We start from the raw sequence: 18,297 nt of genomic DNA, 5'->3' as shown, positions 1-18,297 counted from the left end.
GTGTGAACCCGGCAAAGCGCCGTCAGCACCCAGCTCATAAATTCCCCGAGAGCACCTTTAGGGAGGCAGTTCTCCCTCAGAAAGGATATTAAACAGAGCTATGCACCTGACTCTGGGAGCACAAATCTGTCCGAGGAGACGGGACACTTGAGTGAAGAAAAAGGGGATTTGCCCGTTACTCCCTAAAACTCCCCCTGGGAGATCTGTGAGGCAGAGATAACTGCTTTCCTCAAGTTTATCTCATTTGATGTTGGATCTCTAGACCGCAGTATGAGGTAGGTGCTTTACCCCTTTTTTCAGATAAGGGGACTGAGGTTCAGAGAGATGATTTAGTTAGTGGGGACTGAGTCTGGACTCAAACCCAGGTTGACTACGCGCCCCTCTCCCTGAAAGAGGCTCCCCGGCAAGGCCTAGGCCTCTTACTTCAAAGGGCAGAGGACACATTTTTCCTTTCAAGTCGTTCCATGGCCCGTTCTTTCATTCTGGTCTCAGGTTGCCAGTCTGGCTCCAGTCCCCCGTCATTGGTCAGAAACTCCCTGGGTCAGGTTCCACACTTAAAGTTGGAAGTAATCGCTTCAAGATGTGGCCCTTTAAGGAGAGCAAAGTTGAAAGGCAAATTCTCTTTATCAGCTCCAGTCAGACACTGAGCTTTGGGAAAAGGAAATGATGGTTTGCTCTGAGATGGAGGCTTTTTTTTTTTTTTCATCTCCCAGAAAGGAGATGTATTTGTCCTTCTGGAAGAGGTTACTGGCAGTGGTGAAGTGAGGGGGTGAGTGATAATTTTGTTCATTGGTTTTCTTCATTACCCAGTTTCATGGTCCTGCTTAGTAAGAAACACAAACCACCGTCCTCCCATACCACCCCTCCTCATCCCTTGCCCTCTCATTTACACAGGCAGCCTTGAACCAATGAGGAGAGCAGACATTACTGCTGCTTCTGAAACCTCTGCCCCTTATCTCCAGCCCCCTGCCTCCCCATTCCCCCCCCACCCCCATTACAGTAGCTCTCTGATTCCAAGAGATCCCAGCAGGATCCCACCCTGCGGGTCTCAGTAGGGGCCAAGCGTCGCCTTCTGCTCTGGACAAACAGGCTGGATCAGAGATCACTGCAGTCTTGGGGATGGGAGCTAAGGATCCAAGAATGTTACTCTTAAGGGGTAGACAGAATAAAAGATGCTAGCAGAGAAGACAAAGGAGAAAAAAGAAAGGTCAGGAAAATGGGACTTCCCAGGTGGTCCAGTGGTTAAGACTCCGTGCTCCCAGTGCAGGGGGGCCCGGTTCGATCCCTGGTCGGGGAGCTAGATCCCGCACGCTGCAACTAAAGATCCCGCACACTGCAACTAAGACCCTGTGCAGCCAAAATAAATATTTTTAAAAAACAAAGAAAGGTCAGGAAAATGGAAAGGGAGGGTGGGCTCACACTAATGAGGGGATGCAGGGTGAGTCAGTGGGTTGAGAGCTGAGAGGTGAAAGTTGCCTCGGAAAGTTGGGATGCTGGTCCCAGAACCAGGGCTGTTTCTGTGTTCTGCTGAAGGCAGAAGCTGGGTTGCAGGCATGCAGACGTTTTCCTGAGAAGCGACAGGAAGATGAGGAAGAAGAGGCAGCCAAGAGTGGATTATTCTTTTCAGAGCTTGGCTGTGAGGGGGAGAGGGGAGGGAGGAGAAAAAGCTGGCGTTGACACTCACACCACACGCAGAGTGCATTTGCCTAGCCTGAGCACTAGGGAGCTGATGGTGGTCCCTGGAGGGGAAGGAAGGTCAAGAGGGAAGGTTCTTTCGAATGTCAGAAATTTGATCATGTTTATAGCCTGAGGGATGGAAGCTGATCGTGAGGGAGAGATTAAATGCCTGTCACAGCAGATGATTAATGGGCCTACCCTAGAGTAGCGTAGACTTGGTGAGAACTTCCTCAAAGGCAGTACAGAGGTGAGGGAGGGCCCAGGTCCCTGTGAGCAGGCAACATTTTGCACTACCGGCTAGAGGGAGAAACAGGACAGACCAGGACTCAGAGAACAAACCCAGACGCTACTGGTTAACCAGGGAGTTACCTGAATCTTCATTCAAGCTGCATGAGGATGGCATGGAGGACTGGTCAGCAACAGGAAGGTGGGTCAGGTAGAGCAATTCAGGAGCAAACTCTGGAATCTTGTGTCCTTTAACATATGCTTTTAATGTGCAACCTGGAAACTTATTGGGCTGGGAACAGTTTTTAAAGATAGAAGAACCTGACAGAGAAGTCGGCTGTGTGCAGTTATGTCAGACTAACCTCGGAAAGGAGGTGCGGGCTTGCCTTCTCTAAGACACGGATTCAAGAGAGAGGAATGAGAGATGATTCTGGGAAGCTTTGAAATAGGAAGGATGTACGTTCAGTGACTGATCAGATGATCTTTAAAAATCTTTTCAATAAATATGAGGAGAGGTTATTTAAGGAGAAGACGGGGATAGGGTGGGGTTTAGGGCTCGAGGAGAATGGAAAAGATCTGGAACAATCTCTGAAAGGAACCAGCCAGAGATGAATGCAAGTTTTGCCAGGCAGTGTTGGAAGATCAGCTGTAATTAGATAGCGTAAATTTGTGTGGAAACCAATTGGCATCATTAAGTGACTTTTACCAGCAATTCTCAGGCCATGGGGAGTGGAGACATAGACAGAAGTCTTTGAGGTTTGGCATGGAGTGGGCGCTGGTGAAGCAAATATACTTTAGATCTAGGGGCAAGGATGAGTCAGAGGGAGAATTTTCTGGTGCAGAAATGATACAACTGAAATGATAAGCCTTAAGGTATAGGGTGGATAAGGAGGCAAATATTGCTTAAAGGAAGTTGATAAACTAGGAAAATAGGGAGTTATTAAGTAACTAGTAGCCACAGAAGAAGAAATTAAAGATGATTTGAGTGACTAAATGGGCCAGTTGAGAAGTCAGAGGATTGTGGCCAGAGGAGAGAATTTCAGAGTTGAAGATTTTAGAGGTGAAGGACACATGTTCTGGATCAAGACGAGGGTCAGGCTGTGGCCATACTACTGAGAAGCTGAAATGAGGCGGAAGCAAAGCCTGTCGGTGTCAAGGTCAAGAAATGTGAAACCAGGGTGGACACTGAGTGAAAGAGTGATTAACGAGGATAATCAATGGAAATGGGAGACTATCTTGGGGTCTGGATGTTTGGGGAGAATGTGACTTAACTGAATGGTGCTGCCTTAGAGGAGGAGGAGGGCAGAGGTAGGAGATCTGGAAGAAGCAGTGTTTAACAGGGAGAAAGGTGTCCTGTAAGTTGGGTCGCTGGAGCAGAACAGTCTCTACTTGAGAGGACTGGGAAGGACATGTCACGTCATGCAAACGTCAGGGTTCGGTTTCTGCTGGAAGTAGAAAGAGCAGTTTAGAATGTAGGGTATTTAAATCCTATTAAGACAACTAGGATAGAGGTCACAGTACCTAACAGTGGCCGGAGGCCATGCCGGGCCTGGAGATGGGGAAGTGGAGCTGGGCTGGGATAAGGCTGTCAAAGGCCGATTCTGAGTTCAGGGAGTCGGACAGTACTTATTGATGACAAGGACCAGGGGTGATGATAATGAAAGGGGGAAGCACATGCTAATAGAATCTAGGAGACAGTAAGGAGAAGGTTTGTTATCAGTGGACTATGTGAAATTAAGCAGCCCCAGGCTTCTCATTAAAACTTTGGTGTGTCTAATTGAAATGTCCACTTGGAATGTTAGCGTGACCAATCAGAACCCTGGCATGACCAATTGGAATGGCCATTGGAATTTTAATGCAACCAATTAGAATATTATCCTCATTAACTGGAACATTGGTATGACCAATTACAACCTGGCAGTTAAAACAGCCAGAGGGATTCTGGAAATAATGAAAGCAGAGTAGATTCTTAGCTTTCAAGAGAGATGCCTTCTGAGGCTTTTAAAAATCCCACCAAGGCAGTGTCTTGAATGCTGGTCAGTAGACAACTGCATTAAATACCGTTTTAAGAGACTCAGGAGCTCAACAGGGGCTGTACTTTTAACTCTCCTATCCCTAGGCCTTGGCATCTGGTAGTTGAACAAATGATGGAAGTCTCATGGAAGAAGATTTTCTGAGTCCTTAGCACTCCAAAGCAATTGTTATTATCCCATGGACCTTGGGTTCTAGAATCGTCCCTTTTTCCCTTCGCACTGGTGGCTGGGAAGCTCACATACACGTTGTACTCCATCTCTAGCTGTGAATAGAACTTTAGGGTATGAGTTTTATACCGACAGTCACTCTGGCTTCAACTTCTTTCCTTACCCGCTTTAATTTTTACGGTTTATTTTTTAACTTGAGTTGTCTATTCTGCAAACTAACTCAAATCGTTTCTGGAACAAAGCAGCTAGATGAAAGGATGGAGAGAAAGACACAGAATGAGGTGGTGGAGGCAAAGGGGGAAGGTGGGGAAGAGGGAGAAGGATGTTGATAACGAGCAGGGGGCATTAGGAAGGATTATATCTCAAGATACTCAAGACCCAGAAATCCCATCTTCCTCACCCAGGGAAGAACATTTTAGGGCCTTTTATGGCCTGCATAGCCTTAGCACCAGGCCCTAGTAGACAGTATGTGTTCAACAAAATCTTAACAGTTTGAGCAGCCCTTTCCTGGGCTCAGTGAATATTTGTTGATTGGCTTTTTTCAGCATGTATTTTTTTTATTTCTCTTGAAATTCTTGGACTTCTTTCTCTGTTTGGGAAACAATGTGATACATTAAACAGAAATGAGTTTTGAAGCCAAACAGACTTTGCTTTTAAAACTAACTCTGCTGTTGATTGGCATGTGCCCTTGGCCAAGACAGGCCAGTCTCTGGGCCCGTTTCTTCATCTGTAAAATAGGGATAGTAATGTTGACTGCCAAATCCCTGGTGGGGGGTTTATTGAGAGGATGTATGTAAAGTACCCAACAGTGTCTAGCACAGAGGAGGCACTCAGCGCATCTATGTCCACCCACCCCCAGTCCCAACACTGGACATACTTAGATGGCTAACTCCTCATGACCAAGCAGCCTGCAGTTCTGGCATGGCACTGCTGCTACCTTTGCCCTGTAAGCCAGCTTCAAGTCTGGTTGGCCCAGGAAGAGCTGGGCTCCTCAGCCCAGTACTAAGCTCATTTTGCTGAATTCTTTGGCTTCTGGATACTCTCCCTCAGGTTAGCAGACAGACAGTTTGCAGTCCACCTTTCTGAGGTACTGATGGCCTTCTGCCTAGGGAGTCATGTTTTCCAAGTTAAAATCTCTGACTCATGTGGTTTGGTTTTATGAGTTGAGGACAGTTCAGAACGTGAAATCATGGCTGTAGGGTCAGATTGTTGAGATCACTGTTCTTGTACTAGGGTTGGGTTGCCTAAGATGATAACGGAGATTTCAGACCATGGCAGGATGCTGTGTCCTTTCCGTCAGCTCATTTGGCCGGTTACCCTCCTAGCATCATATCGTGGTCTCCTTGCCAGAACCTGTGTGTCCAATGTCTCCGTGTGCCAAGATTTGGGATCTCACACAACATCGCCTTTTGCCAATGGAGAAATGTTACCCCTGGACTTTGGGAAGTGCTCCTGGCTTTTGAGGTCCTTCATAATTCCTAGTAGTGCTGAGCAGGTGTTTGACCTATCACCTTTGTTTTGTCTTATTTATGCTTATTAAGTGTATATATTAATGGCAGGTTGTTGTCTGCTACTGTTTTAGGCTTGGCAGGCCTACTAATAACCTCCCCTGTCTGTCCTCAAAATAAGCAAAGAACAACTTTCTTATTTACATTCTAGGAAAGATACATATCACATAAATAAGATTCTACTATAACCATTCAATAAATACTCATCGAATATCTACTTTATGTCCTAGCTCCCTTCTAGGTTCGTTGCAGTAAGGTCTTCCAATGACATGTGTGGAAGACTGGGCTGAATATTGACTGAGCTCAGGAGATGATATGGAAACTTTGGTTTTGAAAAATATAATGTTAACCTAAGCTGGTCTTTTGTTTGTTTTGGTGGAGAGGATCTGCTGCTTTGCCTTAAAAATAGACACGGAGAAATTTCATTTGTTGAGCAGACCCATCCGTTTTTCTCTACCTGGAAAGAATGAATAATGGTTTCTATGGACAAATGTGCTTTTTGAGAAGTGTAGCTCACATTGACTCTCAGAGCACAGTGGGGTAGCATTGGGCCGTGCTATCCTTCAGTGACCCAGCATCAGCCCAGGCCTGTCCCCTATAGGACTGTGGCTCAGACGTAGCGGTTTCATCATACAATGGAGAGATTGCCTTATGTCCTATGGATGGAGGTAGAGTTGTTCTTATTGCTGTGGAGGTTTATGATCTTGAGATCTGTTTTTGCCTGCAGGAGCTGCTAAGTCGTACATCTCTTGAGACTCAGAAGCTCGATCTGATGACTGAAGTATCTGAGCTGAAACTCAAGCTGGGGGGCATGGAGAAGGAGCAGAGAGAGCAGGAAGAGAAGCAGAAAAAAGCAGAGGTGAGTGTGGTACATCACCTTCTGGGGGTACCCATACTGTCCAAAGCTCAGATCAGAGGAAGCTAGCCTAATGTGGCTTCGGGCCATCTGGTCAACCCCAAGCCTGGCAGCCACTGGGTGCCAGAAACATCTATGCACCAGAGACACAATGATCTGTTAATATCAAGTTATCAGGTTTTGCTGTGGCTGCAGATTTCAGCAGTGCCCAAACCACCCAGTTTTGGCTCTAAGGCTGTATCCTCCCTCAAGCTGCTGACAAGGATGGAAAGGGAAGCAGTAGTGGGGGAAGGATCAGACAAGACTTGGAGAGACCATGATGTCTTCTGTGAGAGCCAAGGTAATGACCATGTATTGGGATGAAGTCAGCTGCTCAATAAGCCAGCATCATTGTCCATGGAGTCTAGAGACATTCTTTGATGTACATTTCAGAGACTCAGATGCAACCCTTAGATTATGTGTTTCTTTCCTCCTGATGGCTCCTATGGGTGAGCTCAGGCACAGGCTTTCTCTTAGAATGTTTTCCTGTATCTCGTTTTTGTTTTTGTTTTCTCAGGCTCCATATGCCATTGACTAGAGCATGCCAGCCTCTTTTTTTGTATAAATGTTTTGGATAAATTTTAGGCTCAGAGCTCAGAACAGTCTGTTTTAACCTAAGATAACCACCTTCCGTGTGCCTCTACCTACAAGTTCCCTATATTTGTACACTGTGCATTGTGAGCTGTGGAAGGAATAGCCTTTAGGTTTAGAAACACCTTGGCTCAATTACTGACCTAACTGCTTCATAGCTCTTTGAACTTCAGCAAGTTAACTACTTAATCTCTCTGAACTTCAATTTCTTTATCTGTAAAATGGGTAACTGTGTGATGAAGTCAAAAAAAAAAAAATCACAAAAGCTAAGTCTCTATCATAGGATCTGGCATCCTCTCCTCCATTCAGGCATCTCTAAAATCTAAAGGTGGATATTTTTCCTTTCAATTAAGGAAGCAACACCATCATGCCCGGAAACCTGGCACATTTCTGTGTTTACTGGGTAAACACTGGTGATTGAGACGCTTCTAATATGTGGGGTATATTCCTTGCATTGCTTTTGAGAACATGCTCATTAGTAAGAAGTATAGTTGCCAAAAGAAAATTTATCTCCATTAAGCTGAGGACACTATCTTCTAGTGATCATGCAGGCTTTTGAATCAGCCCTCTTGGCTGGAATCCAAACTCAGCTACTCAGTAGGTTTGTGATCTTAGGCAAGTAATTTAACCTCCCAAACCTCTGTTTCTTCTCCTGTAAAATGGAGATAGTAATACTTCCTATTTGCTCAGTTGTTCCGAAGAAGGAATGAGATAATGTATATGTGTAGTCCTTAGCATAGTGCTGGATAACTAGCTTTTATCAATTACTTACTGATTGTGTTTTCAAGCATGCCAGAAATGTAAATGTAGACCTAGCCACATTATTGACTTACTGCTAAGTTCACGCAGACTCAAAGCTTATCTGTGTGAAGTGTTAGTTAAATAGACTGTGCTTCTTAAATGTTCAGGGAGAAGCAAGTAGATTTTCTACAGGTTTAGAATTATTTTACCAATGTTTCAAAATGTGTGATCACATGGGGATATACATTCAGGCTTGGAGGCAGAATCACATAAACTCTGTAAGAAGGCTTAGAGTGGTAGAGACAACGCAAAACCAAGGAAGGGAGGGAGGGAGGGAGGGAGGGAGCGAGGGAAACAAGGAAAAGAAAGAAAGGAAAGAGTGGGAGGGTTATTAGGTCACACAACTGGAATAGTCTAGGGTTTAAAAAGCTGATATCACTAGATCCAGATGGCTTTACCATGTCATTAGAAATCAGGCTTAGTGTCTCATTTGGTTCTGTTTGAGCCTTATTCTCAGAAGGCTCTCTGTATGTGGTGACAAAGATGGCCATCAGCAGCTTTAGATCCTACTGCCTGGCAACCTCTGCAGAGAGAGAGATTCTCTCTGTCTCAAAGATTCTAGCAAAGCCCCAGGATTGCATATCAGTGGGCCAATTTGGGTCACGTGCCTGGTTCTGAACCAGTCACCGTAGGGGACATGGGCCCACGCATGGGTGTGTGTGAGCATGTGAGTCAGTCCGTGGTGGCAGAATGCTGAGTTAGTACCGAGCTGAAGCAGCTCAGTTCCTTTCTAGGGAAGGAAGGGGAGCTCCCACTTCTGGGCCAAGCACAGCTAAGGCAGTCATTCTACTGTTTGCTTTATGTTTTCTTTTCTGAAGGATTATTTTTCAATCCGAATTTTTGTTTTTTGTTTTCCATTAGACTATTCGTGCATGAGGCAGCATAGACCCAGAGCTGCTGGCCTCAGTGCTACCCGATAACAGCCCTTCCCAGTTGCTAGTACAAACATAAGTTTCCGTGTGGAGGGGTTTTTCTGGCTGCTCAAACTTGTGATAATCAGGGAACAACAGCCATATGACCTGAAGCAACATTCTCATTCTTGTCATTAAACATAATCTTTACTGGTATGCTCAGACTCTCTACCACTGTTTGTAACCATCTGGAACACCCGAGGCTTAGAACCATGGAGAGGGCTGCTTAAGCTGCACTATTGTCATGTGCTTGGTGGAGCTGTTTATTTTGAGGGAGACGTTTGGCTGGCTGGGGTCATCAAGGTTGTAGTTGTATGAATAAAGGGAATGTTGCTTCCCATCCTACACCGCTGCTGTTTTTCCAGTGAATGTGCTTAGCCTAAAGCCCGATTGCTTGTGGTTTAAAAGAGGCAGGACTTTTTTGAGGTAGCCAGATCTGAAATAAACTTTCTCTTTGTAGCTCAGGCTTTATCCTAAGCAGATATCCTGCTGCCCTGTAGTTAGCTGTGGAAGTGATTACAAATGTTTGTCTATAAACCCAAGGACTTTGAAGTGTAGGTTTCTTGTTAAATGGAGACAATCCTGATAGCCAGCCTCGCTCAGGAGTCAGTGGTGACCCTCATGAGATGTGGGTGAATACTGGATTTCCTGTTTACTGTACCTTTTCTCCTGAGCCTTTTGCAGTGGTTCTGGGTCATTTCAGGAGATCCAAGATTGGACCAATTAGATTTACTCCTGAAAAGCAGGACTGCAGGAAAAGTGACCAACATGGAAAGTAAATACCACAGTTAGGAGGACGGCACATGAAAGAAAGAGATCCAGAGGCAAAGGAAAACCTCGGGGTAGCCCACCTATCAAAGGCATGTCCCTTGGAGAGATCTTCCTTGGGGAAGGGCATCTGGCTTCCCTAAGCACTGGGGATGCAGGGAGGCCTGCAGCTGGATCCCTTTGTGAGATCCAAAGGGTTCTGCGTGTAGTAGCAGAGCAGCCTTTCTAGAGGCGAACAGGGATCCAGCATGTGCTGGGAAATGAAGTCAGCCCAATTGATCAGGGATATTATACATAAGCCTGAAGAGAACTGGAAACGAGCTCTAGGATTTCCTGGCAGAAAATGGAATGTCTTACAGCACAGGTGTCCTGCTTCCTTTCTTCCTATGGGTGGGACCTTGGAAGGGGAGGGATTCTGATTTCTGAACTGTTGCAATGGGAATGATGAACTTGGAGTACCGAGCAAAAGCTGGGAAGATTGTGTTTGCTCAGAGAAGAGCTGGCCTGACTTAGGAGAGTTTTATTATTCTTGTTTTTATTTTATTTACTCATTTTTGTTTGTATAGGAAATATACTCCAACAATTCAGAAATTAAGAGTTCAAAAAGGTATATGCAGCAAAACTTCTCCTTCCCCAACCAGCAGTCAGACACCAATGTTGTCGGTTTGTTTTGTATCCTTCAGAGTTGTCTTATGCATGGACAAGCAAATTTATATGGATAAATTCTTTCCCTCATATTTGCACAGATACACATTATTCTAGACCTTTCTTTTTTTAACTGAGCAGTCATAGAGCTTGTTTCATATCAAGTACATTAAAGAAAAAACTTTCTCATTCATGTTTATGTTTGCATATTATTTTATGCTCTGACTAGGCCCTCATTTATTTAACCAGTTCTCTCTTGGGTGGACATTTGTTTCCAAGTGTTTGCCCTTACAAATAATGCTATTGTGAATAAATCTGTAAATGTGTGAGGATATTGAAGTGGAATTGAAGGGTCAAAGGGTACAACGCACTTGACATTTTGACAGATGTGGAGGTGGTATTCCCACCTGCTATGTGTCAGAGTGCCAGGACAGTATTAAACTGAGCAAGAAGGAAGCAGGAGAGAAACAACTAAGTAAAATTGTGAACAAGTTTAACAGGTAGGATGGGGTGGGAAAGACTATGATTATGGGAAGTGCCCAGTAGTTAGTTTCACATAGAAAAGAACCATAAAACAAACAAAAACTTTGATGGTTGGCAAAGCAAGAGTAATAAAGTTAGTTGAGATTACAGAACAGGGATTAGAACCTCATAAATGTCACCTGGACTTCATGATGTGGGACCCAAGATTGAAAACACCGCTACAAAAGGCTCTGCCCTATGGGAGAGAAAAGACCTATTAAGAGAGGAGAGGGCTAGCCCTGGAAATAAAGGATTTTAAAAGTAAGTGGAAGTGCCAAGCCTGAGGCTGGACATACTGGAAAACAGCACCTGCGCGTGGATAGGGAGTTTAGAGGAGAGTGTTCCAGAAGAGCTGGGGTGTGGATACATGGTCACATGGAGCGGAGGAGGAAAATAGCTGCACTCCTGATACAGATCCCCAGACTGATGGAGGCAGACAGAAGGCAGTAATGAGAGGAAGCAGCAATTTGGATAGCTCTTAAAAAGCTCCTCCAGCTCAACACCTAGGTACTGAAAGGTTGGTTTTTGTGTTTGCCTTCCACCACCACCCCCCCCCGCCATTTATAGTTTCTGCCCTGAACGTAGATAAAGAAACCAGGAAAACTGCCACTCTGGCTCTAATGCTGAAGCAAAGCTAGAAACTAGTTTATGAAGTGAAAGTGATGGGTATCTTGAGAGAGTGGCCATTGTTATTTTGAGAGTTCATGACAGTGAGGGAGGGGAGAATGCGGCATAGACAGACATGCACTGTGGACCTTGGAAATCATACCTTTGAAAGTTCAGAAATAGAAGAGATGACTCAAGGATATTGAACTACATAAAAATATACTTATTTCTGACTGTGTAACCTCACAAATAATATACAAATAAAAAGGAAAAGGTAGAGGTACCTTGAGAGGAACCAGTTTTCAAAGGGGCTGTACAAAAGGTAGGAAGGACAGATAAAAGTGCACCTGCACGAACAGTATCAGGAAGATCAAACCCCACTGAAAGGGACAGTTCTGAGGACAATAGGAAGATTTTCCTTTAAAGTTATGTTCTCAGTAAGAAGATCAAAGAAAGAATGGGCTTGGTACCACTGATGCCTCTGACAGGTGCACAGAACTTAGGACAGCAGTCCCCAGGCTGCTTGTTTATAAGTGAATTTTAAAGAATCAGAGAAATCAAGTGAGTTGCTGAAAAACTGGAAGTAACCATTTTCTTCTCCTCCTCCTCCTCCTCTTTTTTCAAAACGGCAAAGAAAGTTAGAAGGGTTCTATAAAATTCAGTCTATTGAGTTTGAGGTCAACCCTATGATGGTTTGTGAGAAGACAAAGTGGGGATCTGTGTCCATTAAGAGTAAGTTACGTCTGATTGGCCTCATTGGTTTGGCCAGGAGTGCATCTTGTAGTGGTAGGCTGGGTAAATCCTCACTTCAGTGAGGCACTGCGAAAACATTGCTTGGGATAGTCTTGTGGATGAGATAGAGGAATATAGGGTGAATGCTAAAATAGGCATATTGGTACCCAAGTGATAATGAATTATACCTTAAGACTACCTCTAGGAAGATTTTTTTTGTAGAGGGTCATGTCCTCTGCCCTTAGTCCTCCTGCCTGGTGTGTATTTTTAGTCCATAATTTGGCTGCTGATATAGAAGGCCTTCAAGTTGTGATGACAGGAAGCCAAAGAAAAACTAAATGGATCAGTTGACATTGGGATTCATGAAGACCTACACAGACTGGAGCGATCCATAAGTTGACAGGAAAACAGTAAAAGAGAGGCCAGAAGAACCTGAGTAGTGCAGAGCTGCGGAAGGTAAGGAGTAAAACGAGGGAGCCACTCAGCTTGAGGACAGAGGATGCGTGTGTGGATCTGACCGCGAGGAGGGTGCTGACCCTTTGTGTGGTGGGGACAGAGCTCGAGCTCATCTGCCTGGAGAGTGGGGTTGGAGATGAGGTGATGAAAATCAGGGTCAGCGGGTCTAGACCCCTCACTTGAGAGAGACAACAGTGAAGGGAACAGGAGAAGAGTGAGGGCCGTGACATTCTTGAAACTTACATGAGAGAGAAGAGCAGGTGTGAAGACGGGCAGGGCCAGTGACCAGGAGAGACTAAAGGTTCTGGAAGAGTGGCCAGTAAGGGAAGCACGCTGGAGGGTGCAGAGCCACTGGGCTTTTGTTGTCAGCGATCAATGTCACATGGGCCTTAACTGTGTTGCACGACCTTGAGGTATTTTCTGTTGCTCTCCCAGTTTCTCTCCATCATTTCTTATGGATCCAACACTTGGTGGCAAAAGGAGAAGCAGTGGGGAAAGTGAACTCACACTTATCGAAGGCCTCTGTGTGCCAGGGCACCATGTGAGGTGTTTACCAACGTCAGATGAGCAGGTGAAGCCAACCCTCTGACGACTGACGCTGGGGGAGGACAGCGTGGGGCTGTCTCTGGGCTAACTCAGGTGAGCTAGCTCAAGGACAGAGTGGCTGAGTGGCCAGGAGCCCGCCCGCTTATGACAGCGATGCCTGCATTTGCAGCTCTCCCAGTTCAAGTGGCATCGCTGGAGGGAGAGCAGGCTGGCATAGGGGCCCTAGCAGTGCCCTCTCAGACCCAAGCTGCCATCTGGACCCTCAGTTTTCCTTCTACATTGGAAAAAGGGGGTTACGAAACAACAAGGTAACGGGGGAGGAGCTTTTCTTCTTTTAGAAAACACTGTTTCTATTGGGGATGGAAAACCTCTTTCTAGCATGCTTGGACAGTTCTCATGGTACCAGGGGGCAGACCTCTCAGTACCAGGTGCCAGTGCTCAGAATGTCAGTAAAGGTGGGCAGAGAGGGGCCTGAACACTTGAATTGGCTGCCACCCCACCCACCATAGGCTCTGTTGGGATCTATTGCCAACTGTCTCCTTAACTCCATGCCCCTGACCCGGCCCCATCAGCTGCCCGCAGGCTCTTGGGTTTCTTGTCGCCATGAGTGGCACCATCCTCCACCCTGCCAGCCAGGCCCATGCCTCCTCGTCTCCTTTACTTCCCCACACAGGCGAGGGATCTAGAATGCACCTACTTGACATCACTTAGACTCGTCCCATCTCTTTGTCTCGACCCAGGCAGAGTCAGTCACTCACCACTCCCTGGAAGCCCCATAGTCTTATTGGCGTAGCACTTACAGCCTGTTGTGATTGTTATTTGTGCGTTTCTCCTCTCTCACCTGCGAGTGCCATTGCTTACTGTGGCCTTGGGTCTCTGCGGAGTGACGCTAGACGTCTGTGGAGTAGATAAAGGAAAGCCCAGCAGAGCTGCTAGTGCAGGGGATTCAGAACTGAGTAGGTGTGAATTCCAAGGGTTGCAGTTATTTTCCAAAGTTGCCATAAAAGGCCAAAACGTTCTTGAGGCTACAGGAGTCAGGTCTGGTGTCGGGTGTGAGGGAGCATTTAGGGTTGGGGACGTAGTAGCGTGCATGAGCGTGTCGTGCGTCGTATGTCCCCTGTGCACGGGTGTTGGCATGTCTGGGGAGGGCGTTGGCAAGTGTAGAAGGGATGCGTCCGCATGGGATCCCATCTCCACCATCGCTAGACTCTGCGCCTCAGACGCTGTCACGCAAGGACGACCCCCAGTATGGCACGAAGGCCACACTGCAGACAGGCCCACGGATGGGGCAGGTCAGGGAAAATGCCACGTCTTTTGGCTCCTGTGAAGAGAGCGTATGGTCACGGACGGCGACCGCTGTGCGCCCCCTGCCGTACACTTCCATCCTTCTGTTTTGCTCTCCTAAGGAGCTCCGTGTCTGAGTGCTGACTGACCCTGAGTGCTTTTCTTCTCCTCTCTCTTCCTTCCTACAGTCGGTTCTGAATGTGATCAGTGAGCTGCAGGAGCAGATGTGTAGGCTGCAGCTGAACATCCACAGGCAGATTCAAGAGCGCCTCGCACTCAGTAGGGACCACCCTGAGGAGGTGGCAGCCGGCGACGGTGCGGCCCGGCCCCAGCCCTGCGGCCAGGAGTGTGCCCGTTGGGAGGGGTCACCTGTAGGAACTGCACTTAAGTATATCGGAGCATGCGTGTGTGGGGCATCTCACTGGCGGAGGGGCTGGGGCTTCTCCTACCCGGAACAGCGTGCGCTGGCTTAACATGGATCCGCGGTCGCCTCTGGGCAGAGCTTGGGATTCGCTCCCCTCGGGATGCGAGCTGAGCTCCGTGACCCTCACCGAGCAGGGTCTGAGCTGGCGAGGCCAACCCTCTGACCGGTAGCGGTACTTATCTCCCTCAGGGCTGGGAATGAGGTGCATCAGGTGCCCTGAGTGACGGGGCATTGGTGTAAAAGCAAGCTTCGGGTCCCCTTCCCAGGTACGACTCAGACACTGATTCTCCCTCCTGGGCTGGGAGATTAAATGAAGTTTCAGCTCACATGATTTTTTTTTTTAATTTAAGAAAAAGCATCATAAAGTAATCCTCTCAAGTTTATTTTTAAAGAGGTTTATCCCCAGTGCGAAAATAGAACACAAGTGTCCATATGCTGTGACAACTGTCATCATCTGAATTTCCAGGGAAAGTTCTCCCGTGTAATCACATTCGAGGGATTTCATGACCTGTGGGCCCTATGGGGTGTATCTGACTGGGATTCTGGACTTGGCCCCTTGCGCTGGTGTCACCAGGTCCTTTGTGATGGCAGCTGCACAGAGATGAGCCTGTGCCTCCAAGGCCCGCTATCGAAGAGGACTTGGAAGCCCAAGGGAAAGTCAAGGGCATAGTAGCCATGTCTATAGGAAGTTGCCATGATCCATACTCAACTACGGGACGTGTTGAAAATCTCTACCCAGACTTGGGCATGAGGGGAGGGCGCCTCGGTGGGGCAAAAAATTGAGAGTCAAGATGTAGGTGTAGATTTGGAAAGGGAAGCTCTGAGAGGGGTGCTGGGCATGCCCCGTGGTGAGTGGGTTACCCCAGAAAGACGTGTAAAAGAAGTTACACTGTGCACCGGTGTTGATAGCCCACGATGGGCAACAAATAGCTTAGAAGGAAGAGGATGCGCCAAAGCGGTCACAGAGCCTGGAGATCATCATGCTCCGTATCCCCACAGTGGCAGCTCCTCAGCAGTAACCTGCACACTTTCAGTTCTGCCATCAGCAGGCCTGGCGAACCCTCAGGCAGGGCCACAGATGTTCTCAGGAAACGATCTTGGATCTGCTACAAGTCACAACAGGCCTTAAAGTCTAATGTTGCGGATCACAGAGGCAATAATCTTAGCTTGGAAGATACGTTTCTAAAAGGGCATCAACAAATGTTCACCTCAGTTATAAGAAAATCTTAGTGAATATCCCTGCAAAATGCAAGTGTAAGCAATGTAGCCTTCTGGTGGATTGTCTCAGGCTGCAAAGGCCAGTTAAATGATGGCTTGAATTGCAAGTGTTTGTTCATCAAGAAATAATGCATACCTAACTATGTGCCAGAGGTTAGCAAAGCTCACGGTGTTCACAGCATAGGAGAACGAGCCATCAGCAATCACACCAGTAACTGTTAAATTGCAAATGATGTAAGAGATTATACAGATGCCACAAGAGAGTATAGGAGAGGGACCTGATGAAGTGTAGAGGTTGGAATAGCTTTGCTCATGGCGGCCTGAAGGATGCGCACGGGTTATCCTGGCAGAAAGTTCCAGACAGACGGAGAGGCGTGTGTGAGGGCCCAAGTCAGAAAGAGGAACTAAAAAGTATCCAGCATGGCTGGAGCATAACTGGGGAGAGACAGTGGTACAAGAGGCAGGCAGGGTGCTGGGTTAGGCCAGGCTGTACTGGTCGTGGATTAAAGTTCGTGAGCTTTGAGGAGCAGGGAAGGGCCAGGATCAGATTTGTGCTTTAATTGTTTTGTTCCCCCTGGATGCCATGGGGGTCGATGTCTTCAAGCAGGGCAAGATGACAAGACCAACCAGTGGGTCCAGGCTCTCAGCAGTAACTGCTAGTGATGGTGGAGTTGAGATAAAAGAGAGATTCGGGTGATTTCCTTGAAGGTAGAATTTAGAAGGGGGGATGAGTTAGTATGTAGCGGGGAAGACAGAAGGAGGTGCCAAGGATGGAGCCCAGGTTTCTGGCACAGGATGGAGACGCCATTTAGTGAGACAGGGATGTCTACGAGGGGGAATTAGGAGTTACACTTGGGTCATGACAGTCGCAAGATGCCTCTGTGCCATCCATGTGGAGATGCTGTGGGAAGTTTGTTATGTGAATCTGGAGTTCAGAAAGTCTATGGAAGTAATCACTTTTATGCTCATTTTTCTGATAGAAACCAATCAGCAGCCCCATTTGTCCATTAAAGGAACCTAGGTTTGGGATAAGGGTGCTCAGCGGTGTCTTTACTAAAGGGGTACTTTAGAAAGCAGGGGCCCTGGGGTCAGAAGATACAGCCCTGATTTCCAGCTCCACCATTGGCAAGTTGTTTAAATGTCACTTCCCCACTCAGCAACCTGCAGAGGCTCCCTACTGTCTAAAGAATGGCATCAGATCTCCTTATATTCTCATCCAAAAGCCTTTACAGTAAGGCCCCACCTTATCATTTCCCACTGAATGCTGCCCATCCTCTGCTCCAGCCCAGCAGGCTGTCTGCCCTCTCCCTGCATGCCTCCTCCCTCCCTCCTTTCTTCAAGCCAACCCCTCCTCTGAACTGGAACACCCAGACCTGCTTCTGCACTTCACACTTAGCATTTGTCCTTTTAGCGTTTTTGTTTCTATCCTCCTGGCTGTCACTTCCTCTGTGAAGCCTTGCAGGAACACCGACCTCCTCCCCTGGGTTCCTCGACCCCCAGCACAGAGAGATGCTCCCTATTAGCTTGCTTCCTGCTACTTTGTAACAAGCTGCCTCATTTCTGCATCTCTGTTTCCCTTGCTCCCAAATCCTACCTGTCCTTCCCCCTACACGTATGTGCGTGATTTGGGCACGCCCTGTGGGGAACACAGATGTCAGCAAGGAGCGGGGAGAACAAGTTCTGAAAAGAAGAAGAAAGTTTTCTCTTCCTTTTGTCTGGAACTCCCCGGCCTTTGTTTTGTAATGGGCACATAGCTTTTCCTGAAACGAGGACCGTGTTTAAAGATTGGAGCCAGCCATAGCGTGGAGCCTGATGCGGTCGCTCCTGCCTTGGTCTCCACCGTGCATGTGCTTACCCAGGGTTGTAGATCTCAAGAACATCCTGCTCTTTTAACCACCAGAACTCTGTCTTTCTTCCTCACCCCCCTAGGAGTTACTGCAGGAGCTCCGGCACCTCAAAATCAAGGTGGAAGAGTTGGAAAATGAACGGAACCAGTATGAATGGAAACTGAAGGCCACCAAGGTAAAAGGCGGTTCTGATGTTTATGGAGAGGCTTTGAGGCCCAGCGGGGAGGGCCTGGGGTGTGCCGTAGCCTAAGGCTGAGGAATGGGAATTGATCCCACCGTGTGTACACGCAACAGTGCCCAGATTGCGCGAGCAGACAGATTTAATCCAGGAGGGCTTTTCTCCTGGGGAAAGCCCATGAGATTATGAGCTGCTGAGGTCGCCAAGTCTCCTTCCTCTCTCTGTGTCCCATGGCACCCCCAGGCTGACAGTGGGCCAAGCA

At 47.2% G+C, this 18,297-nt stretch overlaps 1 protein-coding gene across 3 annotated transcripts in view; it reads left to right on the top strand.

The window, feature by feature from the left end:
• Positions 1-18,297, top strand: part of PPFIBP2 (PPFIA binding protein 2) — a 94,479-nt gene that overhangs the window by 42,821 nt on the left and 33,361 nt on the right. For 2 of the 3 annotated variants that reach the window (XM_028484327.2, XM_055082543.1), the window contains 3 exons: positions 6,339-6,470; positions 14,557-14,739; positions 17,940-18,032. In XM_028484327.2, the coding sequence (XP_028340128.1) occupies positions 6,339-6,470; positions 14,557-14,739; positions 17,940-18,032 (408 nt within the window). Of the gene's footprint in view, positions 1-6,338; positions 6,471-9,745; positions 13,110-14,556; positions 14,740-17,939; positions 18,033-18,297 lie in introns of those variants that run through there. The other variant, XM_055082544.1, reaches the window with a different exon arrangement.

The sequence above is a fragment of the Physeter macrocephalus genome, unplaced genomic scaffold (genome assembly GCF_002837175.3).
Source record: "Physeter macrocephalus isolate SW-GA unplaced genomic scaffold, ASM283717v5 random_162, whole genome shotgun sequence".
Taxonomy (NCBI): domain Eukaryota; kingdom Metazoa; phylum Chordata; class Mammalia; order Artiodactyla; family Physeteridae; genus Physeter; species Physeter macrocephalus.
This window is presented reverse-complemented; position numbering and strand designations above follow the sequence as displayed.